General features: G+C 38.9%; 3 protein-coding genes across 11 annotated transcripts in view; 2 read left to right on the forward strand and 1 right to left on the reverse strand.

Moving 5' to 3' along the window:
- The window catches only part of LOC121898200, a 6202-nt gene extending 2430 nt beyond the window's left edge, over positions 1-3772 (forward strand). Inside the window, exon 2 of the mRNA XM_042413113.1 lies at positions 3347-3772. Coding sequence (XP_042269047.1) covers positions 3347-3648 — 302 coding nt within the window. The 3' untranslated portion in view covers positions 3649-3772. The remainder of the gene's footprint in view (positions 1-3346) is intronic.
- The window catches only part of LOC121898198 (golgin subfamily A member 6-like protein 22), a 39468-nt gene extending 26570 nt beyond the window's left edge, over positions 1-12898 (reverse strand). For 2 of the 7 annotated variants that reach the window (XM_042413105.1, XM_042413104.1), the window contains exon 1: positions 12327-12898. In XM_042413105.1, coding sequence (XP_042269039.1) covers positions 12327-12578 — 252 coding nt within the window. In that variant the 5' untranslated portion in view covers positions 12579-12898. Of the gene's footprint in view, positions 1-3759; positions 3825-6740; positions 6801-6988; positions 7182-7221; positions 7348-8119; positions 9803-12326 lie in introns of those variants that run through there. The other 5 variants (XR_006096370.1, XM_042413107.1, XM_042413106.1 and 2 more) reach the window with 5 other exon arrangements.
- A 4726-nt stretch (positions 12899-17624) lies between these two features.
- Positions 17625-27245, forward strand: part of timm50 (translocase of inner mitochondrial membrane 50 homolog (S. cerevisiae)) — a 51620-nt gene continuing 41999 nt past the window's right edge. The window contains exons 1-3 of one of the 3 annotated variants that reach the window (XM_042413570.1): positions 17625-17721; positions 22792-22948; positions 25857-25888. In XM_042413570.1, coding sequence (XP_042269504.1) covers positions 17719-17721; positions 22792-22948; positions 25857-25888 — 192 coding nt within the window. In that variant the 5' untranslated portion in view covers positions 17625-17718. Of the gene's footprint in view, positions 17722-21123; positions 21723-22791; positions 22949-25856; positions 25889-27245 lie in introns of those variants that run through there. The other 2 variants (XM_042413569.1, XM_042413568.1) reach the window with 2 other exon arrangements.

The raw sequence follows: 27245 nt of genomic DNA on the forward strand, positions 1-27245 counted from the left end.
ATGTCGCTAACATTAACAGGGATTTTGAAGAGTAACGATCAAACTAGCATCTAACGGGTCTGATGTGACATTTGAGTTGTTTACCTGCTGTTTAATGTGCTGCAGCTGAGCAGCTAATTAGCATCTAGCTGCTAACTGACGTTAGCGGTGAATGTTTGTTATCATCAAGTTTTGATGATGTGGACAGAGGCTGTTTCATTCACTGTCTAAAAGAGGAAGGTTTCATGCCTCATATTGCAATAACTGAGCATTGGATATTTTATATATTTTATTTTATTTAAACATTGGACATCTTAAATGTTGTTTTCATTTAAGACCATGGGCAAAAGTTCCTTGCTGTTTCAGTGTGTTACAGAATAAATGGAAAACAAAGTTTTATTTGTCTCCCCCCTTTTTTTCCGCTGATCCTAATAATGATCTGATCCGTGACTCAAATCCGTGATAAGATCCGTACCGTGAGTTTTGTGTTCACGTTAACACCCCTAGTGTTACCATGTCAGCTTTATAGACTTTTTTTTTTGTATATCGTACATATAGATAAGAGTGTGTAAGTCATGTATTTGATACTTGAATTAATACTTTCTGATGTGAACCTACACTTTTTGATCTGTAATGTTTTTAGTGTTCAATCTTTCTTGTATTAAGCACTGATCCGTTCCTGTATCACATTATAAGCTTTGTGCTACTTTATATATTTCTGAAAATATATAGGAAACACGTGTAAATCATGTGATATGTTGTCTGTTTTTGATGAGAACATAAATTTGTTGTCACAATAGAAGAATACTATAAATTTGAATTTCACTTTGTTGGTAAAATGACACATTTGAACCACTCCATGGCTAAAATGAGCACTTCTTTGTTTAGACACAGTATGTATATGTTAAATGTCTTTAAAGAAGCAGCCTTATCCCCACTCCACACCAGGCCTGGAATTAAATCATTTTTAAGGCAAGGCCACTTTGGCCTTTGATAAATAGATTTTGTCAACTCCGTCAGAAAACTATTAAATATACATGAAGACATTATTATTGACATTCAGTATATCACCGAATAGCTGATAAAAAGTCTCAAAGCCTGTGGCCTTAACAAACTGTATTAACTCAACTTTTAGAACATTTTATTTAACTTGTTTACAGCAATTGACATGCCTTCAATTTCACAATATTCAAAATTATTACATAGATTGATACGCTCCGCTGTAACATTTATGGGGCTGGAACAGTGGCGGTTAAATTTGGCATTGAAAATAAAATTTGACATTGAAAACAAAACCTGGACTGAAAAGGGAACACTTTTATCAGACAAGGTTGTATTGACACTGAAAAATCTTCCACTAAAAAATTAATTTTAAGAATTCTGATATATAATTCCTTTTGGAAGATAAATGTTTGTTTCAGATGAGATCTAATAATTGTAGCTGCCACATTAGTTTGTCTGAATGTAAAGTGAAGCTTCATGTTTTAACTGATTTAATTTATTTTAAGTCTTTTCACCATAATTACTCCAGTAGGCATCCTTAAGTACATGAGTATTGTTGAGTACATCCTCACATACACACACGCACACACACATACACACACACGCACACACATACACACACACACACACACAAACACACGCACACACACATACAGACACACACACTCTGTGACATCACAGAATGGGATAGAATGTTATTCCTTTGATGCATCATGGAATGGTGTGATGATGTCATCCCCTTTGATACTTTGATGTGTGTATGAGATCAAAGGATCAAAGACTGATATTGCCTTTCAGTTTTCTTGAAGATAGATATACGGGTTCAGACTTTATTCATCCTGCGGGAAATTTAGGCACCCAGTAGCTTATACAACGCATACAAAACACCAATACACACAAGAATTAGCACCTAATCTATTCTAATCTATTGATAAATCAGAGTGTTTTGAACTGATCAGTGCAATGGAGAAAACAATGAAGAAAACAATGGAGAAACCAATGAAGAAAACAATGGAGAAAACAATGGAGAAAACAATGAAGAAAACAATGAAGAAAACAATGGAGAAACCAATGAGGAAATCAATGGAGAAATCAATGAAGAAGCCAATGGAGCAACCAATGATAGAAGGAAAGAAAGAGGAACTTGTTCCAGTCGAAATCCTTAAATGGCAAGTGGACAGACAACTATCACTCCATGAAAAGGACAGAAAATTCTGGCTGAATGAAGTGGATGCCAAAAGCAAAAAAATAGACGTTCTTGAGGCTAAAGTCTCAGCTCTAGAAAAGGAATTGGCGACTTCCAACAAAGACAGGGACAAGTTTGAAGAAGAGTTAAAGATCACCCAAAAGCACGTTAAAGCCCTTTTAAAAAACGCTACTGTCACTGATGAAAAAAACGTGCGTGAAGAGAAAAGGCTGAATAAATCTCTGGCAGGACTTCAGAAGCAGTTGACTGTTACGCGGGAACGTTATGAGAAGACTATTAAAGACCTGACAGAGCAGCATGAAAAGAGGGAAGCCAGCATGCAAGCAAAGTTCCAGAAGAGACAGGCACTTTATGAAGATGAAACAAATAGGAAGATGCAAGAAGATATGGAAAAATATCAGTCCGAGGTGGAAAATTTGAAGGACGCGAACAATAAGTGTGAGCGGGAAATTAAACAATTAAATCAGTTATTAGAAATCATAGACAAAGAGCATGAAGAGGCTTTTCAGGAACAAGAGGACAGACAACAGAAGGAGAGGGAGACAGTCAAAGCTAAACATTTCAAAGACTGCATAGCATTGAAATCGAAGATAATGTCGCTGCTTGAGAAAATCAAAGAACTAGAGAATAGGGAAGATCTGACTCGTAAATTGAATGCAGCGTATGAGACTATTCAAAATTCAAAATACATCATTAACAAGAAAAATCAGGAGATAGAACGTTTAATTTCGGAAAAGAAAGAAGCACAAGAGAACTTTTCTAGCGAAAGGGACAACAATGCTGTCCTACAAGCAACATTAAACGACCTGCAGGAGAAACTCGACTCTCTGAAGACCATGCTCACGAACGAGCAGACGATGCTGAAAGACACAAAAGAAGACCTCAATGGGGCCAGACAAAAAAATCGCATCTTAAATGATCAAAACCAGCTCCTCCGTTACAAAGTGGCGGCCCATGAACCACAGCTTGAAAAGACTAAATTTACGACGAAAGATCTGCAGACGTATCAGCTACGATTCAAGGAGGATTTAGAGGCATGCTTACCTTTTCTTGATAAGCCCAAGAAATTAAGAAAAAGAGTCCTTCTCCTCAAAAGATGCTACTTAGACGGCGATGATAGACTGCCAATGGATGAAAACACTCGATTGGCCTATCAACATCAGATTGACTGTTTAAAGAAAAAGCTTGCTAGCACTCTAGAGGTCAACAAGGCTCTCTCCAACGAAGTAAGAAATCGTGAAATGCGGGTACAGAGCAATGCTAAAACTGCACACGAGGAAAGGGCCGCTTTAATTGGACATATAAATAAAATGGTTGAGAAGCACAAACCACAGAAAGCAAAATCAACCAGTAACCTAGGCTGTGTCCCAGTTAAATTGCCACCTATTAAAAAGCCTCATCCTCCTACAGAACAGCAGCAGCACTTTTTAAGCTCAGAGCTCAGACGGCTCAGCAGTTAGCACAGCGGCCTCATATCCCGCCTTCCACATGCCCACATTCAACCATTAATGGTCAATGCAAAAGCATTCATGAATATAAAAAATGCAGATAATTGGGCTCCCAGTAGAAACCTGCTGAACAACTGAAGCTTAAGTTATCAGAGAAACAAGCTGAGCAAACGTTAGCAGCAGCTGGGCTAGCAGTGCCAGCCAAACATTGTCAGAGAAACATTGATTTTTAATGTAAAACTGCTTTATTCAGTGTTTTTACTGGTTTTAATCACCGGGTCCGTTTGTTTGGAGAGGAGGAGGCCGGTAATTCAGCTCCCGGTAAAAACATCCTGAATGATTAACACTGGAGTAATGTCTGTACTACTGCCTCCAGCAGCACACAGAGGGAACCACACTGTGGCCTAGCAGTGCCAGCCAAACATTGTCAGAGAAACATTGATTTTTTTACGTGAAACAGCTTTATTCAGTATTTTTACTGTTTTAATCCCCGTGTACATTTTTTTTTTTTTGGAAAGGAGGAGACCTCTGCAGATAATTGGGCTCCCAGTAGAAACCTGCTGAACAACTGAAGCTTAAGTTATCAGAGAAACAAGCTGAGCAAACGTTAGCAGCAGCTGGGCTAGCAGCCCCTACCGGACGTCCTGTGCCAGCTGAACAGCTTCAGAGAAACACTGATTTTTAATGTAAAACTGCTTTATTCAGTGTTTTTACTGGTTTTAATCACCAGGTCCGTTTGTTTGGAAAGGAGGAGTAATAACTTCCAAGTGTGACGTTAGCATGCGGTGACTTTCATATATCGTGTTCCTGAGAGACGTACTTTCTGAAGCAATAAATGGATGTTTGAAAGTAATAACCATTTATATAAATAAATATATATATAAATTCAAACAACCCAACCCATTTACACAGTTAGGGTAAACGTCCCTATTAAGCCCACCAAATCCACTTTTCAGACATTTTTCATATATAATGCCCCAATTTAAGTGAGAACATTTTTGTTAAAATGAAAGTCTAATCTCTCATTTGAAGTGTCAACAATTCATTTATTCCAATTTCTAATGTTTTTAATGTTTAATTTGTCAAAATATGGCAAAAGTCCGGTATGGGCTTAACGTACCCTTTAAGCCCATGGGTGTTCCAAATAGGCCCACTTCATGATTTGTTGATAAATAAATATATATATTAAAAAATCTTAAGAATACAAACTTGTTCTATTCAAATCTGTAAACTCTTAGCTCTCAATAGCTATTTTCATTTTGTCTCCACTTCATTCCTATGGCCTGTAAATGGCATTTGAAATGGGCGTGACCAGCCATTTTGCTATGTTGTCAACACAGAAAAAGCTAAACTTACAACATGTCCTCTTTGGAATGTAGCCAAAAAACTATTCATGAACAAAATTAAAACTATAGTGGAAATTATTCTCAAATACTTCATCTTTCAATATGTGTTGTCATTTTGTCTGTATCTCTATCCTATGGTGTGCTGTTGGCTTTTGAAATTGGCCAAAATTTCTGGTTCAGCCAGCTGGTTGAAAGTACGAAGATGTTTTTATGAAGATTTCTGAAGACCAACTGACTGGAAAAACAGCTTGCAGATTCAACACTAATGTTCTAGGGATGGTAAATGAGTCAATTTCAGGATTTACAATTAAACAATAAATTTAACTGATTTTCGAATGTTAATCACGTTTAGGCTAATAGTTTGAAAACCTTGTAAGAACACATTTTAAAACCATTCAGTTCATTGTGGAGTAACATTATAACATACAGTTCATTGTGAGGAGACATCGGTCATAACATCTTAACGCTCATTATCTCATTTTAAACTAAAACTTATCTGAAAAGTAAAGATTAGAAAAATATTGCTTATGTTAGCATAGAATATAGGGCTGTCCAGAATGAATTGACCTATTTAATATCAGTGATATTTAAATATAATTATCAAATTTATTGAGCTGATTCATGAGGTGAGGTTAAAATTAGGGGGGGGAATGGTTCAAAAGTCAAAAGGGACAAAATCCCCATTGAAACACAGTCAAGTGGGCTTAATAGGAGCAGGTGGGCTTAAAGGGAAAATCAGTGACTTTATGGTTAAAAGACAGAATATTTTTATTCTATGCACATGACATTAAAAAAAACTATATGAAATAAATCTATACATGGTGTGCTAACATAACATGAAGAGTATTAATTGATCATGCTGAGAAATAATTAGTTATACTCATTTATATCCACCCCAAACAGTGTGATTTTTTTTGGTAGCGTACCCTTTAAGCCCACCAGATAAAAATGTTAATTAAAAAATAAATAAAGATAAACATACACATTTATTATCTATTTAACAGTATAATAATATGAACTGCATACAAAAATGTAAACTATACATACTTATCATGCTTTATGTCATTGCAATGAACCATACTATGCAGCTACTCTATTGATGCAGCATGTGGTCTGTTTGCTTGCATGCTAAAACTCATATTTTGATTTCAAAAGAAACAATATTTCTGATTCAAGTAATATTCTAACATATGTCTTATTCAAATCACTAATCTCTTAAATTTTGATAACAATTGAGTATTTACCAAAAATAGGAGTAGAAATATGCAAAAAATGTTATTTTCTGAGGGTACCAAAATCACCAAAGCTTTCTTGCAACTTCTTTTGGGATCAGCAGGCACATGTCACACATATGCTTCGATAACTCAATATTGACAAATCTGATTGACTTACAATAAAAAGTGTCATTTATGTAACAAGCAGCTTCATGGGAAGAAACATCAAACAGAAAAAAATTATGATGTGTTTTTTTTTAAATTCGACTCAGAAGTTGCAAGTGGGCTTATATGGTACGCGGGCTTAATAGGGACGTTTACCCTATATGAAGTAAAAAGTTTTACTTATTAGCCTCTGTATGTTTATTTGTTCCAGTATGAAGGCTGGTGGTGTATCGTCATTCAGTATGACAATCATACAAACTAATTACATATTTATAAAATTAAAGCAAACAATTTATATGTTTAGAGTATTGACAACATTTTTAAAAAATGAGGTTAAACTAATGTGAACATATTTCACTGCATTTAGTTTGTCACATACCTGTTTTAGGGTCACCGCTGTTAGACTCAGCTCGCCATCTTCTCTTAGATCTTGAGGATCCTGTTAAAACATTAATACAATAAATTAACAGCTAACTGGCAACACACCTTCACTGTTTGAATCAAAGCCATCTAAAGCACTTAAAAACATAAACTTATTGCTTTCTTACAATTACATTCATACAATCAGCAGATGCTTTTATCCAAAATGCCTGACACATCTGGAGGTGCAGCAGGCTTTATACTTACCAACTACCACTTCTATAGCGCAGGTCTGATTTTCAGTCGCCTCTGATCCATCAGACACCTTGGACGTCCGTTCAAGGTATTCTAAGGTGAGCTGTAAAAGAAAAATACAAGAAGCTGCACGCTCACTACAGTAATTTTCTAATTACCTGGAAGGATATTTGCATTTTAACTGGCTAGTAACAGTAACAGGGTGAACAGGTGTCTGACACCAAACTCTTGGAAATTGCAAGTACCTCAGATGAAACCTCTGATGCTGATGATGATGATGGTAGTGATGATAGTGATGATAGTGTTACTACTGATGATATAAATGATGATAGTGATGAGGTCTCCTCCTCCTGGTTTGGACCTCCTGCAGGCTAAACAACATAGACAAACAATACTTATCATCATTTCTCCAAAACATGAGGTTCCTGAAGAACATATGGTGTTGTTATGTATGGTATATGTGGTACAGCAAACTTGTCAGGCCATGCAACCCAATTCAGCATCTTAGAATGCATTGCATACATGTGATTGTTTAAGAAAAGAAAGACACATATATTGTGTCACACATAAAAGCACAGATGGCTTTACTTTATTGCTACTTAACATTGGATATAGTTTGTCAACATTTAAAACTGTATCGATCATTCCGGCTCTCCTCTCCCCCTCAGCTCTCTCTAATCCTTGTCTGTTAACTGTGAACTGGTCTGCTAGCATCAAGCAGAGCATGAGAAGGTGCACAAAGGAGGCAACTATCACAGTGAGCTAATTAAATATTCAAAGTAGATCAGAGTCAGAAAACTCTTCTCCCTTGTTAAAATCAGCACTGTCACAACATTTTCCCCATTTCATGTGAAGATCAAAATGTGGCAGTGTTGAAGAAACAGTTTGTGGTCTGTGCACCTGCAAACAATCAACATGCTATCACACAATATATTGACTTATCTAAGCCATCACTACTAACGTGCTAGTAAAAATGAATTAAAGATCATTTTTATGTGCTACTGCAATTGCTGCACTGATAATTGCCCAAACAACTTAAGTTGATGATTTAACTTTAATTTAGTTTTTAATGTAAATTTTTATTTTGTTTCATAGAAAAATTAAACAGTTATAATATTGAACTGAATTTGCTGTATTACTCACAGAATCAGTCAATCTGATGTTGATAGGCCAATCGAGTGTTTTCATCCATTGGCAGTCTATCATCGCCGTCTAGGTAGCATCTTTTGAGAAGAATGACTCTGTTTCTGTGTGTTATTCATGTAAGAACAAGAGCAAAGAGCATCATAATTATCACCATAATTGAGAACAAGTGCAGAAAGAAACACATGTATCCACACATTTAAGAACGTGAAAGAACCGCAGTCTTCTCAGTTAGTTTTTCTTGCACTTTCACGCTGAATCTCAGTGATACGGGTTTTAACATAGTACTTTACCGCCATCCAGCTTCGTTTTTTAAGTGCTTTTGGTGAAGCTGTAATGCAGGCAACACAATCCAACATTCCTGGTACTGTACCAGCTCCTATGAAGGCCATTAGTGTCTTTTCCACAGCCTGTACCTCCTCAGGTGACCAGCTCCTCCTTTTTGAGGTTTCTAAGGAAGAAGACAGAAAATGAAAAACAATCAGGGGGGTAGACAGGTGATCTATGAACAGACTGTGCAGCTCTTAAGGTTGGGAGAATCTTGGAGTTGTTGGAATTTGATATTCTTACTTTGTTGGAGAGAGCCTTGTTGACCTCTAGAGTGCTAGCAAGCTTTTTCTTTAAACAGTCAATCTGATGTTGATAGGCCAATCGAGTGTTTTCATCCATTGGCAGTCTATCATCGCCGTCTAGGTAGCATCTTTTGACAAGAATGACTCTGTTTCTTAATTTCTTGGGCTTATCAAGAAAAGGTAAGCATGCCTCTAAATCCTCCTTGAATCGTAGCTGATACGTCTGCAGATCTTTCGTCGTAAATTTAGTCTTTTCAAGCTGTGGTTCATGGGCCGCCACTTTGTAACGGAGGAGCTGGTTTTGATCATTTAAGATGCGATTTTTTTGTCTGGCCCCATTGAGGTCTTCTTTTGTGTCTTTCAGCATCGTCTGCTCGTTCGTGAGCATGGTCTTCAGAGAGTCGAATTTCTCCTGCTGGTCGTTTAATGTTGCTTGTAGGACAGCATTGTTGTCCCTTTCGCTAGAAAAGTTCTCTTGTGCTTCTTTCTTTTCCGAAATTAAACTTTCTATCTCCCGATTTTTCTTTTTAATGATGTATTTTGAATTTTGAATAGCCTCATGCGCTGCATTCAATTTAGGAGTCAGATCTTCCCTATTCTCTAGTTCTTTGATTTTCTCAAGCAGCGACATTATCTTCGCTTTCAATGCTATGCAGTCTTTGAAATGTTTAGCTTTGACTGTCTCCCTCTCCTTCTGTTGTCTGTCCTCTTGTTCCTGAAGAGCCTCTTCATGCTCTTTGTCTATGATTTCTAATAACTGATTTAATTGTTTAATTTCCCGCTCACACTTATTGGTCGTGTCCTTCGAATTTTCCACCTCGGACTGATATTTTTCCATATCTTCTTGCATCTTCCTATTTGTTTCATCTTCATAAAGTGCCTGTCTCTTCTGGAAGTTTGCTTGCATGCTGGCTTCACTCTTTTCATGCTGCTCTGTCAGGTCTTTAATAGTTTTCTCATAACGTTCCCGCGTAACAGTCAACTGCTGCTGAAGTCCTGCCAGAGATTTATTCAGCCTTTTCTCTTCACGCACGTTTTTTTCTTCAGAGACAATAGCGTTCTTTACAATGGTTTTAATTTGCTTTTGGGCGATCTTTAACTGTTCTTCAAATTTGTCCGTCTTTGTTGGAAGTCGCCAATTCCTTCTTTAGAGCTGAGACTTTAGCCTCAAGAACGACTATTCTTTTGCTTTTGGCAAATAAAATAAAATACAAATAAAATATTTAGATTTGACTTTCTCCCTCTCCCTCTGTTGTTTGTGCTCTTGTGCCTCAAGAGCCTTTTCATGCTCTTTCAGTGTGTTTTCTAACGTCTGATTTAGATTTCCTCCTCACACTTATCTTTCACTTCAAATTGTCCAACTCGGACTGATGTTTGTCCATCTCATCTTGCAACTTCCTATTCATTTCATCTTGACACACTGCCAGTCTCTTCTGGAAGTCTGCTTGCATGCTGGATTCACTCCTTTCATGCTGCTGTGTCAGATCTTTTCTCACAGTGTTCAGTAGTCAACTGCTGCTTGAGTCCTGCCAGAGATTTATTCGGCCTTTTCTCCTCAAGCTCATTTCACCTGAAAACACACAGACACTATGAGGACATTTCGAATTAGCGGGACAGGGACAGTGTCCGGCTAATTCTTTTCTTTTTATTTTATTCTTCGTCTTTGTGTGCTTCTCATTCCTACAGCAGGTTTCTACTGGGAGCCCAATTATCTGCAGAGGTCTCCTCCTTTCCAAAAAAAAAAATGTACACGAGGATTAAAACAGTAAAAATACTGAATAAAGCTGTTTCACGTAAAAAATCAATGTTTTTCTAACAATGTTTGGCTGGCACTGCTAGCCCACAGTGTGGTTCCCTCTGTGTGCTGCTGGAGGCAGTAGTACAGAGATTACTCCAGTGTTAATCATTCAGGATGTTTTTACCGGGAGCTGAATTACCGGCCTCCTCCTCTCCAAACAAACGGACCCGGTGATTAAAACCAGTAAAAACACTGAATAAAGCAGTTTTACATTAAAAATCAATGTTTCTCTGACAATGTTTGGCTGGCACTGCTAGCCCAGCTGCTGCTAACGTTTGCTCAGCTTGTTTCTCTGATAACTTAAGCTTCAGTTGTTCAGCAGGTTTCTACTGGGAGCCCAATTATCTGCATGTTTTATATTCATGAATGCTTTTGCATTGACCATTAATGGTTGAATGTGGGCATGTGGAAGGCGGGATATGAGGCCGCTGTGCTAACTGCTGAGCCGTCTGAGCTCTGAGCTTAAAAAGTGCTGCTGCTGTTCTGTAGGAGGATGAGGCTTTTTAATAGGTGGCAATTTAACTGGGACACAGCCTAGGTTACTGGTTGATTTTGCTTTCTGTGGTTTGTGCTTCTCAACCATTTTATTTATATGTCCAATTAAAGCGGCCCTTTCCTCGTGTGCAGTTTTAGCATTGCTCTGTATCCGCATTTCACGATTTCTTACTTCGTTGGAAAGAGCCTTGTTGACCTCTAGAGTGCTAGCAAGCTTTTTCTTTAAACAGTCAATCTGATGTTGATAGGCCAATCGAGTGTTTTCATCCATTGGCAGTCTATCATCGCCGTCTAAGTAGCATCTTTTGAGGAGAAGGACTCTGTTTCTTAATTTCTTGGGCTTATCGAGAAAAGGTAAGCATGCCTCTAAATCCTCCTTGAATCGTAGCTGATACGTCTGCAGATCTTTCGTCGTAAATTTAGTCTTTTCAAGCTGTGGTTCATGGGCCGCCACTTTGTAACGGAGGAGCTGGTTTTGATCATTTAAGATGCGATTTTTTTGTCTGGCCCCATTGAGGTCTTCTCTTGTGTCTTTCAGCATCGTCTGCTCGTTCGTGAGCATGGTCTTCAGAGAGTCGAAATTCTCCTGCTGGTCGTTTAATGTTGCTTGTAGGACAGCATTGTTGTCCCTTTCGCTAGAAAAGTTCTCTTGTGCTTCTTTCTTTTCCGAAATTAAACGTTCTATCTCCTGATTTTTCTTGTTAATGATGTATTTTGAATTTTGAATAGTCTCATACGCTGCATTCAATTTACGAGTCAGATCTTCCCTATTCTCTAGTTCTTTGATTTTCTCAAGCAGCGACATTATCTTCGATTTCAATGCTATGCAGTCTTTGAAATGTTTAGCTTTGACTGTCTCCCTCTCCTTCTGTTGTCTGTCCTCTTGTTCCTGAAAAGCCTCTTCATGCTCTTTGTCTATGATATCTAATAACTGATTTAATTGTTTAATTTCCCGCTCACACTTATTGTTCGCGTCCTTCAAATTTTCCACCTCGGACTGATATTTTTCCATATCTTCTTGCATCTTCCTATTTGTTTCATCTTCATAAAGTGCCTGTCTCTTCTGGAACTTTGCTTGCATGCTGGCTTCCCTCTTTTCATGCTGCTCTGTCAGGTCTTTAATAGTCTTCTCATAATGTTCCCGCGTAACAGTCAACTGCTTCTGAAGTCCTGCCAGAGATTTATTCAGCCTTTTCTCTTCACGCACGTTTTTTTCATCAGTGACAGTAGCGTTTTTTAAAAGGGCTTTAACGTGCTTTTGGGTGATCTTTAACTGTTCTTCAAACTTGTCCCTGTCTTTGTTGGAAGTCGCCAATTCCTTTTCTAGAGCTGAGACTTTAGCCTCAAGAACGTCTATTCTTTTGCTTTTGGCATCCACTTCATTCAGCCAGAATTTTCTGTCCTTTTCATGGAGTGATAGTTGTCTGTCCACTTGCCATTCAAGGATTTCGACTGGAACAAGTTCCTCTTTCTTTCCTTCTATCATTGGTTGCTCCATTGGCTTCTTCATTGATTTCTCCATTGATTTCCTCATTGGTTTCTCCATTGTTTTCTTCATTGGTTTCTCCATTGTTTTCTTCATTGTTTTCTCCATTGCACTGATCAGTTCAAAACACTCTGATTTATCAATAGATTAGAATAGATTAGGTGCTAATTCTTGTGTGTATTGGTGTTTTGTATGCGTTGTATAAGCTACTGGGTGCCTAAATTTCCCGCAGGATGAATAAAGTCTGAACCCGTATATCTATCTTCAAGAAAACTGAAAGGCAATATCAGTCTTTGATCCTTTGATCTCATACACACATCAAAGTATCAAAGGGGATGACATCATCACACCATTCCATGATGCATCAAAGGAATAACATTCTATCCCATTCTGTGATGTCACAGAGTGTGTGTGTCTGTATGTGTGTGTGCGTGTGTGTATGTGTGTGCGTGTGTGTGTATGTGTGTGCGTGTGTGTGTATGTGTGTGCGTGTGTGTGTATGTGTGTGTGCGTGTGTGTATGTGAGGATGTACTCAACAATACTCATGTACTTAAGGATGCCTACTGGAGTAATTATGGTGAAAAGACTTAAATTAAATCAGTTAAAACATGAAGCTTCACTTTACATTCAGACAAACTAATGTGGCAGCTACAATTATTAGATCTCATCTGAAACAAACATTTATCTTCCAAAAGGAATTATATATCAGAATTCTTAAAATTAATTTTTTAGTGGAAGATTTTTCAGTGTCAATACAACCTTGTCTGATAAAAGTGTTCCCTTTTCAGTCCAGGTTTTGTTTTCAATGTCAAATTTTATTTTCAATGCCAAATTTAACCGCCACTGTTCCAGCCCCATAAATGTTACAGCGGAGCGTATCAATCTATGTAATAATTTTGAATATTGTGAAATTGAAGGCATGTCAATTGCTGTAAACAAGTCAAATAAAATGTTCTAAAAGTTGAGTTAATACAGTTTGTTAAGGCCACAGGCTTTGAGGCTTTTTATCAGCTATTCGGTGATATACTGAATGTCAATAATAATGTCTTCATTAATATTTAATAGTTTTTTGACGGAGTTGACAAAATCTATTTATCAAAGGCCAAAGTGGCCTTGCCTTAAAAATGATTTAATTCCAGGCCTGGTGTGGAGTGGGGATAAGGCTGCTTCTTTAAAGACATTTAACATATACATACTGTGTCTAAACAAAGAAGTGCTCATTTTAGCCATGGAGTGGTTCAAATGTGTCATTTTACCAACAAAGTGAAATTCAAATTTATAGTATTGTTCTATTGTGACAACAAATTTATGTTCTCATCAAAAACAGACAACATATCACATGATTTACACGTGTTTCCTATATATTTTCAGAAATATATAAAGTAGCACAAAGCTTATAATGTGATACAGGAACAGATCAGTGCTTAATACAAGAAAAATTGAACACTAAAAACATTACAGATCAAAAAGTGTAGGTTCACATCAGAAAGTATTAATTCAAGTATCAAATACATGACTTACACACTCTTATCTATATGTACGATATACAAAAAAAAAGTCTATAAAGCTGACATGGTAACACTAGGGGTGTTAACGTGAACACAAAACTCACGGTACGGATCTTATCACGGATTTGAGTCACGGATCAGATCATTATTAGGATCAGCGGAAAAAAAGGGGGGAGACAAATAAAACTTTGTTTTCCATTTATTCTGTAACACACTGAAACAGCAAGGAACTTTTGCCCATGGTCTTAAATGAAAACAACATTTAAGATGTCCAATGTTTAAATAAAATAAAATATATAAAATATCCAATGCTCAGTTATTGCAATATGAGGCATGAAACCTTCCTCTTTTAGACAGTGAATGAAACAGCCTCTGTCCACATCATCAAAACTTGATGATAACAAACATTTACCGCTAACGTCAGTTAGCAGCTAGATGCTAATTAGCTGCTCAGCTGCAGCACATTAAACAGCAGGTAAACAACTCAAATGTCACATCAGACCCGTTAGATGCTAGTTTGATCGTTACTCTTCAAAATCCCTGTTAATGTTAGCGACATGCTGTCTGCCCATGACTTGTACTTACAGCAGTTTGTTTACTTTGTGTTAAATGAGACATTAAATTTGGCAATTAATCCTCAGTTCATATGCCTGCCGAACTGTGGGGGATGATCCGTATGAATCACAGATCAACTACAATCCGTTACTCCACTAGTTAACACTTGTTATTCCAGTTACTTTAAGCTTATTACTCGATATATGACTCAGTTTAAAAACAAACTAAAGAAACTGTCAGAAGCAAGCAGCCAGACCTCCTGCACTCATTCACAGGTGACTGAACAACCACTCAATTAAAAACGAATGAATGAGTGAGTCCAGACAGCTCACTGTAACTTCTACAAGCTACAACTAACGTTACCCACAACACATTATATGATCTCTGCTGCATTCTTGTTAAGGAGATAAAAAAAACACAAAAAAAGCCACACAGAGACATTTAACCATCAGAGATGAAATTAGCAACCAAAGAGACAGAGAGAGAGAAGCTGTATCTGGCTCACGTTATCTAATGTCTTCTTCTTTCTTTCATGGAGATGAAGTATTCATGTCATAACGTCCATTTGAACTTTGTGGCTGCTGCTTAACCAGTCTGATATCATTAACGGCAATGACAACGAGCTAACTCTACTGGTTGTTTCTCCGGTTGCTTCTCTCTCCTGCCTCCCCAACAGCGTCCTACTGCTGCTGCGCTGCACCGTTAGCTTAACAACAGTCCTTAACAGTCCTTCCATGGATGTATAAAGAGTCCTTCAGGCTGTTACAAGCCAGCTGTTGCGTTAGCTAACGCGAGGAGCTATCTACTGCTGCTACTCTGCCTTACAGTGGAGAGAATTGAAGATGAAACTATCATTGGACCAACTCGATGTTAATATTGCATTCTGGTTGTTGATTGGTCAGGGAGGACAGTCTCCCTTGGAGCGCCATTTTACGTGTCATGGCCAATCACAGATTAACATGAAAAAAAAAAAAAAGAAATACATTTAGTCCAATGTAAGAGATCCTGCCCTGCGGAGGACAGCGGGCACCCGTCCTCCTCTGTCCCCCACTCCACCTCCACCAATTGCACCCCACACACACACCACTTCACACATTGCCCTTTCTCAACACCAACCAACATTCCCCCACGAGCAAGCACTTAGCGACGAAAAACTCTCCTCTAACAGGAAGAAACCTCGACCAGAACCAGGCTCTAGGTGGGCGGCCATCTGCTTTGACCGGCTGGGTTGAGAGAGAGGGAGACGGTGTCATCCGAGAAATAAGGCAAGTCTGAAAAGCAGGAGTAGCAGCTTGGGTTGGAGTGAAGAGTTGAGGCAGTGAATTCGGAGCATATGAGCTAACCGAAGAATGCAAATGAGAATGTGACTTCTAAATTACGAGCAACGTGAGAAATGCGATATCTGGAGCATAGTGTGAATGCTGACTGACAGCAAGTCGGCAGTAAGAGGAAGGCGGAGAGGATTTTTAGCTCACTCTTGGTGTAAAAGTTCTATGAAGAGTGAAATTAAATGAGAATGGTTGGTCTGTGAGGTTATATATTCATTATAATAACAATTCAACACACTACTACTTATTACTTATGACACTTGTCATAATCCTTCTGCGCCATTAGGTTCTTTTCCGTTTAGCAACTCATGAGTCTTTATAAAATTACACCACACAACCTGGTGCACGTAACAGCAGAATTTACTTAAGTGGTGTTAAGAGAAGTTAATGCAGCAGACGTTACTGAAGTGACGTTAGATTAGTTGTATCAGTAGCTTGCAGACCGGTGCACGTAACAGCAGACGTTACTGAAGTGACAATTGATTTAGTTGTATTATTAATTTGCAACCTGGTGCATGCCACGACAGACGTTACTGACGTGACGTTTGATTTACTATTGGTAACTTGCAACCCTGTGCACATGAAGATAGGTGTTACTGAAGTGATGTTAGATTAGTTTTAACAGTAGCTTGTAAACCAGTGCACGTGACAGCAGATGTTACTGAAATGGCATTAGATGAGTTGTATTAGTAACTTGCAACCCGGTGCACATAACGATATATGTTACTGATATAATGTTAGAGTAATTGTAGTATTTGGTAATCCGGTGCACGTAACAGCAGACGTTACTGAAGTGACGTTTGATTTAGTTGTATTATTATTAACTTGCAACCCAGTGCATGTAATGATAGATGTTACGGATATGATGTTATAGTAGTTATAGTAGTGTTTGGCAACCCGTTCACGTAACAGCAGACCATACTGAAGGGACGTTAGATTAGTTGTAGTGGTAACTTGCAACCCAGTGCATGTAATGATGGATGTTACTGATATAATGTTAGAGTAGTTGTAGTATTTGGCGACCTGGTGCACGTAATAGCAGACGTTACTGAAGTGACGTTAGATTAATTGTATGGTAACTAGCCACCCAATACACATAACGATAGACCTTACTGAAGTGACATAAATTAGCAACTGGCTAACTGGTGCCAGTAATTACGAATGTTATTAAGTGACATTGTGGTTTGATTAGTAACTTGCAACCCAGTGTCAGTGATGACGGACGTTACGGAAACAACGTTTGAGTAGTTATTATTAACTTGCAATCCGGTGTACATGGCGATAGAATTTACTGAAGTTATGTTAGATCAGTTGTATTAGTAAAAGGCAAGCCAGTCTGGTAACTATGATTGGCTCTGGTGATGAATCCGGAAGTGCGGGAGGTTCGGTGATTGTTGTTGACGCTGTGTAGAGATGAAACAGTCTGACTTTATTGTCGCTTACAGGAATAGTTGGAGGCGGGCGACAGTTCAGTCTCTGATGTCGGGCTCCGTTTGTGGATGTAAAGACAGCTGAATTGAGAGGAGGGCGCACCATGGTTTCACCGTGATGGGTAGTGACTTGTAGGCAGCTGATGAGAAATTGAAGCCACCTGCTCCCGCGGCTATGACTGTCGTGTCCACGGTTTTCAGCCCTCGCTGATGGAGGAGAGGATGCTTGAGGTCTGACGGGAAGCGGAGGGTCACGTTAGGGGAGCGTGAATGGAGGTACCACGAGGCTGGTATTTGCACCGTTGAGCGTAGTGGCTCTGCTTGGACGCTCGGCTTTGGTCTGACTGCTGTGTCGTGGCTAGAGGAGAGCCGGTTTCAAACAAGTCTTCATCCGAATCGGACGTGTTGATCCGCAGTTCGTGATCAATGGTGAGTTGACTTTTTGAATCGAAATTCCGACATCTGAAACTGAGACATAACGGCTAATGTCTGGTGGCAGTTTGAGCTTGTTTCTGAGAATTGGACTGAGACTGCATGTACGTGAAGCGCAGAATACGAGAGCGGAAGGAACGGAGAGGGTTAGGTGGTATTTATAGGAATGCCGGTAGTGACGTAATTGAGGTTTGGTCCTGCTCCTGAAACTTCGCTGAATAGCTTCAATAAAAAAAACCCAATAAAACCATAAATACACTACGAACTTGTTGAAACTTGTGTTGAAACTTGTTCAGATTAATTTGATCACCCTTATCCATTTATAGACATTAAAATATAACAATAACAATTAATATACTGAATTGTTCACATTTTTAAAAAATCAATCAGACAGCATTTTGTGGAGAAGTCAAACATTCAGTGTACAGTTTTAATAAACTCAGTACTGTTTTTCAATACACTGACTACTAATTGTTGATTGTATACTGTTTTGTCTTCATGCAATGTAATTATCATTTATTGTTATTGCACCATTGGTTTTGGCCTTGGTTCCCTACATTTTGGCTGTTATGCCCCAATAAATTTGTATTTATCAAAGGCCAAAGTGGCCTTGCCCTAAAAATGACTTAATCCCAGGCCTGTAAATATAAACTAGAAAAAAGGGCATTTGGTTAAAAAAGGGTAAGAAAGGAAGAAATGTTGTAGTAACTTAAGGAGATCATCATGTCTTAAAAGTGGTTAGACATGCTGTCTCATTGCAGCGTGTCTGGTTAGAAACAAAAAAAGGACGCCACTGAAGTTTTGAATTCTTAATACACACATATATATATATATATATATATATATATATATATATATATATGTATGTATATATATACACACACACACATATATATATATATTATTATTGGACCATTTCTCCCATAGACCATTGTTGTGGTCTATGGGTAAAAATGGTCTCATGACTCATCTCAGAAAACAATGGTGTCTCACACTTCTCTAACACGTATCAGTTGCACTTGGTATCTTCCGCATTTCTCCCAATACACATGGCCATACACGGCCTTCGCTCATCACACACACAAAAAATTAAAATGTGACCTCCCTGATCCTCCCCTTCCGAGTTCCCTTGGGAACTCTCTCTTATTGCACAATTACTGGCCTATTCATGGAAAGGCACTTTTCCACCACCAACCACTGTAAAAGTCTGAAAAACTGTTGACAAGACACCTTGAACTGCAAACAAGGTCAATTATGACTCTTTCTATTATGAACTTTTGATCTATGGAGGTTTTATATTTGTAATTTGTGCCGTCATCACTAATTACATCAACTAATCACTAATTTACAATAACTTGCCCAACACACACACTAAGCACACACTTTCAGTGGAAGTTGAGATGTGGTTGTGAAAGGGATCTAACCTGGTAACATTATGTACATATATAACAAGCACAAATATGGTAATAACCTCAATAAACACTGTATTAGAATGAACCATTCCACAGTCAACACTGTCCTCTACAACAGTGTTTTTTTCCCACCTGAACGGGTCATTATCAGGCTTTTGCAGAGCTTGATGACGAGCTGGTTGTTACACATCGTAGCCTGCTTGTAGTTGATGTCTTGGTGTCTGCTTGGCTTCTAACTGCTTGAGGACACTACGCCATTATACCACATTGCTATGTCATTTTTTTATTTCTCTGCATGCTTATAAATCAGCCCAGTAACTTTGTATCATCTGTCCAGGTAGATAAAATAAGCCTGTTGCCAAACTCATTTACAACATTTACTAATGTGCACTGTCCCTGTTAAATAAACCGACAGATGAAAAAATAAATAATTAATTGCTCTTTATGCTGCTACCATCTGTGTGTGAAGCATGAATACTTATGATTGAGTATTACAGACTGGGTTTGGTATCAGAGAGTAGTATTCCTGTAATTACTACAGCATCCACTAGAGGACAGTGGTGTATAACAAAAGCCAAACATGAACTGTTCCTTCTAACAGTAATAAAATGTTAAATCAGCATTAATCTAGTGTAGAAGTGTATTCAACTGATCAGTTTTGCCTTTAAAGAACACGATGCACTCTTGACCGTATCTATTGACCTTTTATATGTTGTAATCACAATAGAAAAGGTTCTGAAGTCCATGATACAAGATGACCTCAATCCTAAAAAGTGATTGTTGGAAAAAGGGAACAAAATGCAAGAACTGGAAGTTGTACAAGACAGAAACGACACCATAAGTGGAATTGATATCGATTATCTCACAGGAAACGGGGTGTCTGCTGACGGAGAAGTTTGACTGCACATGAGGTGCTTGTGTTGATGGTCGTGTTGGGTGGAAGCTGAAAGTGTAAAATGTTTGTGAGAGCTGTTCAATGTGCTTCTCTCCTGTTACAGAGCCAGAGAAGACTACATACATATACCTTCATTAAAGGCAGTTGGACTGCAGAAGAATACTGTGTGTCTGCTATTTAATTACCTTTCTCACCTAACTAGACAAGCTGATATTTCAGCTGCAATGACAGATGTTCCTTTATTTCTAGTGTTACAATCAAATCCTGTATGTGCTGTATGTCCTACCTTAGGTTTGTTTCTGTGGAGTGCAATGTGTTAAATATTATTTATGTTTGTTAAATGTTGTGTTAGCTTATATGTTGTGCATGCAAGACGTGAGCTGTTCTGGTACAGTGGTGGAAGAAGTGTTAAAAGTAAAAGTGCTAGTTGTACCAGTACTAGCATGATATATTATATCAACTATATATTATAAAAATGGATTATTAATACTGAAACATCAGTGTTAGAGCAGCATGTTACTGTTGTAGCTGCCGGAGGTGGAGCTAGTTTACACTACTTTATATACAGTTAGCTAGTTTAGTCCGGTGGTTCCCAACCTAGGGGTCAGGCCCCTCCAAAGGGTCAGCAGATAAATCTGAGGGGTGGTGAGATGATTATTGGGAGAGGAAAGAAGAAAAAACAAAGCTCTGATACACAAATCTGTTTTCAGTTTTTGGACTTTTTCTCTAATCTTTGATTTTTGCTGAAATATTGGATCATTTATTAAAATGAAAGCATGTGAGAAGTTTAGAGGGAAAAATCACTATTTGGTGGAGCTGTTAACAACTCATAGACATGTGAAACGTGACCCCGACTACACACTGCTTTTTGTAAGACGTCAAAAGACAAAAAGGTTGGAAACCACTGGTTTCATCTTTAACAATGTGTTGTATTTTAAAAGCTTGTTATATTATCCATTGTGTCAAATCTTCATCTGAAAAGTAACTAAAGCTGTCAAATAAATGTAGTGGAGTAGAAAGTACAATATTTCCCAAGTAAAGTAAAGTTGAGTAAAGTACAAGCACCTCAAAAGTGTACTTAATGCAATACTTGAGTAAATGTACTTAGTTACTTTCCACCACTGGCAATATGCTCTCATATTTTGTAATGCATTACTTTATTCTCCATATATGCAAGCACAGTTTGCACTTATATTTTCTAAAACAAGGTATTACGTTTGTGAATTGTTTATGACGTTTCTCAAAAACAGGTCACATAATTGACCACACTTTGGGAATTTTGCCATCAACCATGATGGCAGTTTTGAGTCGCAATCGAAGGTCAGACTCATTCTTGCTTCTGATTGGGCCGGATGCTCTACAACCCGCCCAACTCCCGCTCCACGTGGCCTCTCGCTGCTGTGATGGGGTCTCGTGGCTGCCACTCAAAACGGCTCCAGCCAATCGGGCACTTCGTCCTTTTGACTCGCGTCACACACGTTCGCCGGCAGCTAGTGCTACTATTCAAGATGTCGGTGTTCCCCATGTGTGTGCGAGCGAGTCGGGGCCTCTGGAGGCTCCGCAGCGGGGCGGCGGGTGTCTCCTCCCAGTCTGCGATGGACATAGTGCGGACACTCTCCACGGACAAGCCGCCTGTCGGCCTCGCTCAGGCCATCCTCCAGGAGAAACTCAAGCAGCAGCAGCAGAGCCAGGTGAGGCAGCTAGCTTGCTGAGATGCGCTCGATTTAAACACTTACCCGTGCTGGTGGGGAGATCGAATACTGCTAACTAAAGAGCCCGCCCACCTGAACTGCGCGTGTAATACAAATCGAAGCTACTCAAGTGACATTTCCAACCTGAGACAGACTAGCTTACATCTTAAACATTTAGCTGACACACGGAGACTTTCACGCCGTTTTGACGGTTTGCTGTGTGTCAGCTGTCACGATAAAGTGTCAACTTACAAAATGTAAAATATCTGCCAAAACCGAGGCGCGTGCGCCCCGCAGTCCACTGAATGAATGAACGTGAGCTTAGGGTAGCTAACATGTTAGCTGGCTAATGTTAGCATACGTTTTTACTGGAAACTGCAGCCTCGGGAACACACAATACCTGAACCTTTCCCACAAAATATTCTGTTAATGTGCTTTCTTAGTCTGGAGAGTTACGACATGTAGTTAGTATCAGTTAGGTTCGTTAATGTAATGTTAATGTTGTGGTTCCTTTATGTATATTGGCTTTTTCGCTGAAACACACACTGACTAGCTGACTAATGATCTAACTGTGTCTGGAAAAGCGTCAGTTGATCACTCGGAGCTGTTAGATAAACGCTGTCACCAGCAGCCAAGGTTTGTTTGGTTTGAAGGTCAGAGCAGCCCTCCTCCCCGCCTTCATCCCACCACCCAGAAACTGCAGCGCAAACACTGTATGAATGACTTGTTGCTTTAAAGATCCCCTCCAGACATATACAAACACTCTGCCTGATACGTTAATGTGTGTCTGATGTAGTTTTTCCACGTTAAAATCCTCAAAACATATGAGTGAAATGTCCAGACATGTTTTAAGATGTGCTGTATACAGAATACTTGAATCATATTGTCTGTCTGTTGTTAAAATTCATGAAATGACATCTACTCCTTCTCTCTCATCGAAAATACAACAAACGTTTGGTATTTTTATGCATATCAGGCTTTGGGTACACAGAGCCTGAGCTCATTTTTTTCTGTCAATATTTATATTGATGATTCTCAAACTTCATTTTTTTTTGTTGTTGTTGTGCAGGGCCAGCCACCTCCTGAGGGAGGTGAAGGTGAGAAGGATGGGGAACAGGCGGGCGACAAGAAGCAGAAGGAGAACACCGCCTACGCTAAGAAGATGGTGCTCCGGCTGGCGGGACTCATGGGACTCGGCGGGGCGGTCAGCATCGTCTACATATTCGGTGAGTGTGTCTACTTCACTCTGTGGCCACAGAAAGTTTGAGAACCTGACAGACTGTAAACTGTCTTTCAAAATCCACAGGAAGTTGTTATCAGTCTGGTCTTGAAATGGCAATGAGTTAAAGAGCCTCCAAACTGATTATTTTGCCAGAAAGACAGTCAGTTTTTAGATATACTGATGTGAGGTGTGCTGATTTTATCTAGAGACTAATGTGCTGTGTCACTCCAAAATATGCTGATTCCGAGACCTTGAATTTGTATAAACTAATGGGTCATTGCAGGATAATTATATGAGATAATGGTGGAAACCTGCTGTCAGTTTATCTGTTCATTCATTGCTGTAATTCAACCGCTGACGCCTCAAGGTTGTGACGTCGGAGCGAAGCCACAGCGTGATTATTATGAATGAAACAGGCTTAATTTGATCTCAGAACAGATGCTGCTCTTCCAGAGTGACTGCTAATGTACACAAACTTAAGTCTTTTCATATGTATTTTTGCTTTAAAAAAAAAAAAACAATTATTCAATTATAAAAATAGTTTCATTTTCTGTCAATCAACTGTTGCAGCTCTAATCCTGCGTAACGGGGGGTTTAGTCTCTGTAAAGACTAGTTGCTGTGCAGCTTTTCAAATGTCATTTTTTGATGATTTTAGTGCTATAAATCATATTATATTCTCCTTTTTTTTTTTTGTATTTGTAGCTTCAGAAGTCTGAGATTTTAAACCTTTTAGCCAGTAGAGCCGGAACGATTAGTGGATTAGTTGGCAGCTGTTTTGATCGTCATGATGTTTCCAGGTCTCTTAAACGTGGGAATTTAAATTTGAATATATTTGGGTTTTGGACTGTTTATTGGCGCCACTTCCTGTTCTGTGTTTTAGGATGTTGCGGTGGACATTTTTCATTGTTTTCTGACGTTTTTAGAGATCAAACAAATCAATCGATTAATCGAGATATAAACCGTCAGATGTATAAATAAATGAAGTCATCAGTCAGTTTCCAGAATTAAGATGATATATGCAGGTTTTACTGGAAACGTCCGGCTGGGTGGAGACTTTGTCGTGCCATATGGTTTAGGGGATGGATTTTGATTGGCTGTCAGTGTTTTGCTCTGAAAGTGATTCCCCGCTGTCGTCATAGTTACAGTTGCGGTGTGAACTCCACCATCCACTTGAGTCAGAATGATTTTTAAACCTACATATTTATTGTTTTTGGTGTGGCCGGCCCTTTAATGTCTCTATGTAAGGCTTAAGGCACATTTTTACATCCAGCATCTAACTGGTGCAACTGGCCCTGGGTGTTGATTGGTTTATCGCCCTCTGCTTCCTGCTTAGAGGGACGACCCTCAGATGGGCGGAGCTAGCAGCTGTCAGTCAGAGTTGAGCAGCCCGTCTTCAGAGAAGAGTCAGACTGAGGACGATAAAGAGGGATATTTCATCTGTTTGTAGAAAATATACATGTGATCGGTAAAGTTAGTTTTTCCCAGTCAGCTGCGGCGGGAACGGAGCAGCCAGAATTTTAAAACAGCCAGTAAGTCACCAGCGTTTCCCAGCAGCTCAGTGGGACACCAGGACACCGACAAACCAACCAACCATCTGCTGGGTTCATGAAGTCTCTTATTTCTCCACATCCAGGCTTTTAAATGACCCTGCTGCTTTATTTGTTATTATTCTGCAACAAAGCAGCATTTGGAATATTTGCTGTTTCCTATAAAGTCGGAGGAACGGAGGAACAACCAGATTTAATCAAATGATGAAGGCATCGTTAATCTTCATCCTTGATTTTGCAGCCACAGTTTTTTTGGGGAGATGATGTCGCAGAAGACGGATATATACGTTTTTATTTTTATACATATTTCTGTTGGAATTTAACTTTTACTTTCTCCTGTTTTTTTTTTTTTTTTGTTTGTTTTTTCATCAGTATCACGGAATAATTCTGTCACACATCTGGATTACTGAATGGGAATATGCTCTTGATAATTTTTGGATTTAATCTCGGTCTCTGCCGTGCGGATTAGTCTTTGCTGATACTCGGGGGGAAGATACCGGATTATAAACTGCTCTGGGAATGTATGCGGTTACACCTTTTGTGTGTCTGGTTTCCCAGCAGATAGGTTTGTGACATACAGTTCAGTTTTTTTTGGGGGGGGAGGGGGGTGACGTGCATTTTTTAGTATTTGCAGGTGATAAGCTTGAAAAGTTGAGATTAGAAATGTTCCCTTTCATTGAATCTGTCATGCAGCCTCTGAATACCAAAGAAACTTGTATACAAAGAGGCTGGAAACATTTTAAATGTCTTTTTTCTTTTGCAAAAGTTGCAAAAGTCTCTTGTAAATGTGACCAGGGCTGCAACTGATGATTATTTTCATTATTGAATGACCTTTTTAAAGCTCAAGGTTTTGACCGAAACCTGAAGATTTTCAGTTTGTAATGATATAAACAGACAAAAACAACAAATCTGTACTGATACTGTACTGTACCGATACCAAAACAAAACCTCACTTTGACACATATGAATGTGTTTTTCTACAAAAACTTTAATCCTCAAACGTTTTTTTTAAATGTTATATTCTGAACTCAAGCAGTCACTCAAGAGTTTTGTCTAAATAATAATAGAAATACTAATATTAGCAACTATTTTTAATTAAAAGAGTCTATCTATTCAAAGAATAAGTCAACAAGATGAAGAGGTTTACTAGACGTTTGATGTCAGCTTTCAGTGTTATCCAGCTTTTCCCCTGATCGTCCTTCAGGCTAAAGAGCCACATGACTGATAATAAGTCTACAAACAAATGTTGAAGTTTGATCGTGTGTGTGTGTGTGTGTGTGTAAAACCCTGAATATCATCTTTGACTCATGTTGAAAAGCCTCACACGGTGATAAACTGATGTTTTTCTTTCTTTCTTTTTTTAGGCACCAATTCAGTAGACGAGCAAGGAAACCAGGTAGGTTTTTATTGCCACACACACACACACACACACACACACACAGTTCCCCCAGGTGTGATCCCGCACACGTCACCAACAGTATCTATCAGACGCATTGACTCGTCCATTCACATTCGAATAGGAATTCGTTCATGCGTCATGTCGGCACACTTCAGCACGCCTCTTTTCATGTCTTTCCTTTTTTTTGATGTGCGGTGGTGTTTTGTTCACCTCACAGGTAGGAGATCCTCCTCTTCCTGTTGTATAGGATGCCGTAAAAAAAAAAAAAAAAAGGCACACTTCACAGGTCGCCGTGACGTAGACGACGGAGAAGAGGAGGTAGCTGTGTCAGAGGTGTCGGTATGGGAAAGGAAAAAGAAGCACACTTATCTCACCTCTTTCTTCTTTGTCGTGCTTTTAACATAAGAGCGTAGCGACTGGACGGCACACTCGGCAGGTAGCTGAGACGTCTGACATCGACATCAAAGAGACCAGTTACCCCACCTCCACACCCCAACGACTTCCAGTCCTCTCATATATCCTCCCGTACTACTTAAAGGAGCAGTCCGTAACTGCACAATAGAAAAACAAAAGAGCATATTTACCTTTTTATTTCACTCTATTTTATTATTATTATTATCATAGCTCTTCATTCTTTTTTATCTATTTTTATCGGCTTGTGAGTGATCTGTGAAGCACTTTGAATTGCATTAACCTGGATGGAAGATGCTATACAAATAAAGTTTAATAACGGTTGCTTCTGCAGTAATTTAATCATCAGAATGATGATGTTTTTCTGTATGGAGAGGACGGCTCTCAGCTCTCAGACAGGATGTGTTGTCGGAGGTGTCGTTCTGGGAAGACGGGCCACTTCAAAGGGCACACTTCTCACACATTAGGATCCTTTTGTTGAACCAAACGTCTCAGGACGGCTTCCTGCTAAGTGGCCTTTGTCGTTTTGTGACTTTGAAGCTGTCGGTGTGGGAAAGAAGAAGAGTCGGGAGAAATTATTTTGAATTTCCTTACTTAACTTAAGAAGACCTCCATTCATTTGATGGTCATTTTTATTTCTTTTTGTTAAATATGAAGACCAAGAAGTGTCACTCAAGCTTGACGAGATAACTAAAAATCCGTGCAGGTCTTTGGGAAATCAGTTTTATGGGCAGATTGTCTGGATTAATGATGATTCAGCTGTTTCTGCTCATGATCTTAACACACCAGAGAGGTTAAAATTGGTAGTTTTTATCAAAACGTACAGTGACATGAACTCAGATCAGTCTCCGAAATCCTGGCAGGATTAGAAGGTCACACACACACATCACAGCCCGAGAAGCCGGCTGTGATGTGTGTGTGTGTGTGTGTGACGAGGTGTGGA

The sequence above is a fragment of the Thunnus maccoyii genome, chromosome 6, assembly GCF_910596095.1.
Source record: "Thunnus maccoyii chromosome 6, fThuMac1.1, whole genome shotgun sequence".
NCBI classification, from domain to species: domain Eukaryota; kingdom Metazoa; phylum Chordata; class Actinopteri; order Scombriformes; family Scombridae; genus Thunnus; species Thunnus maccoyii.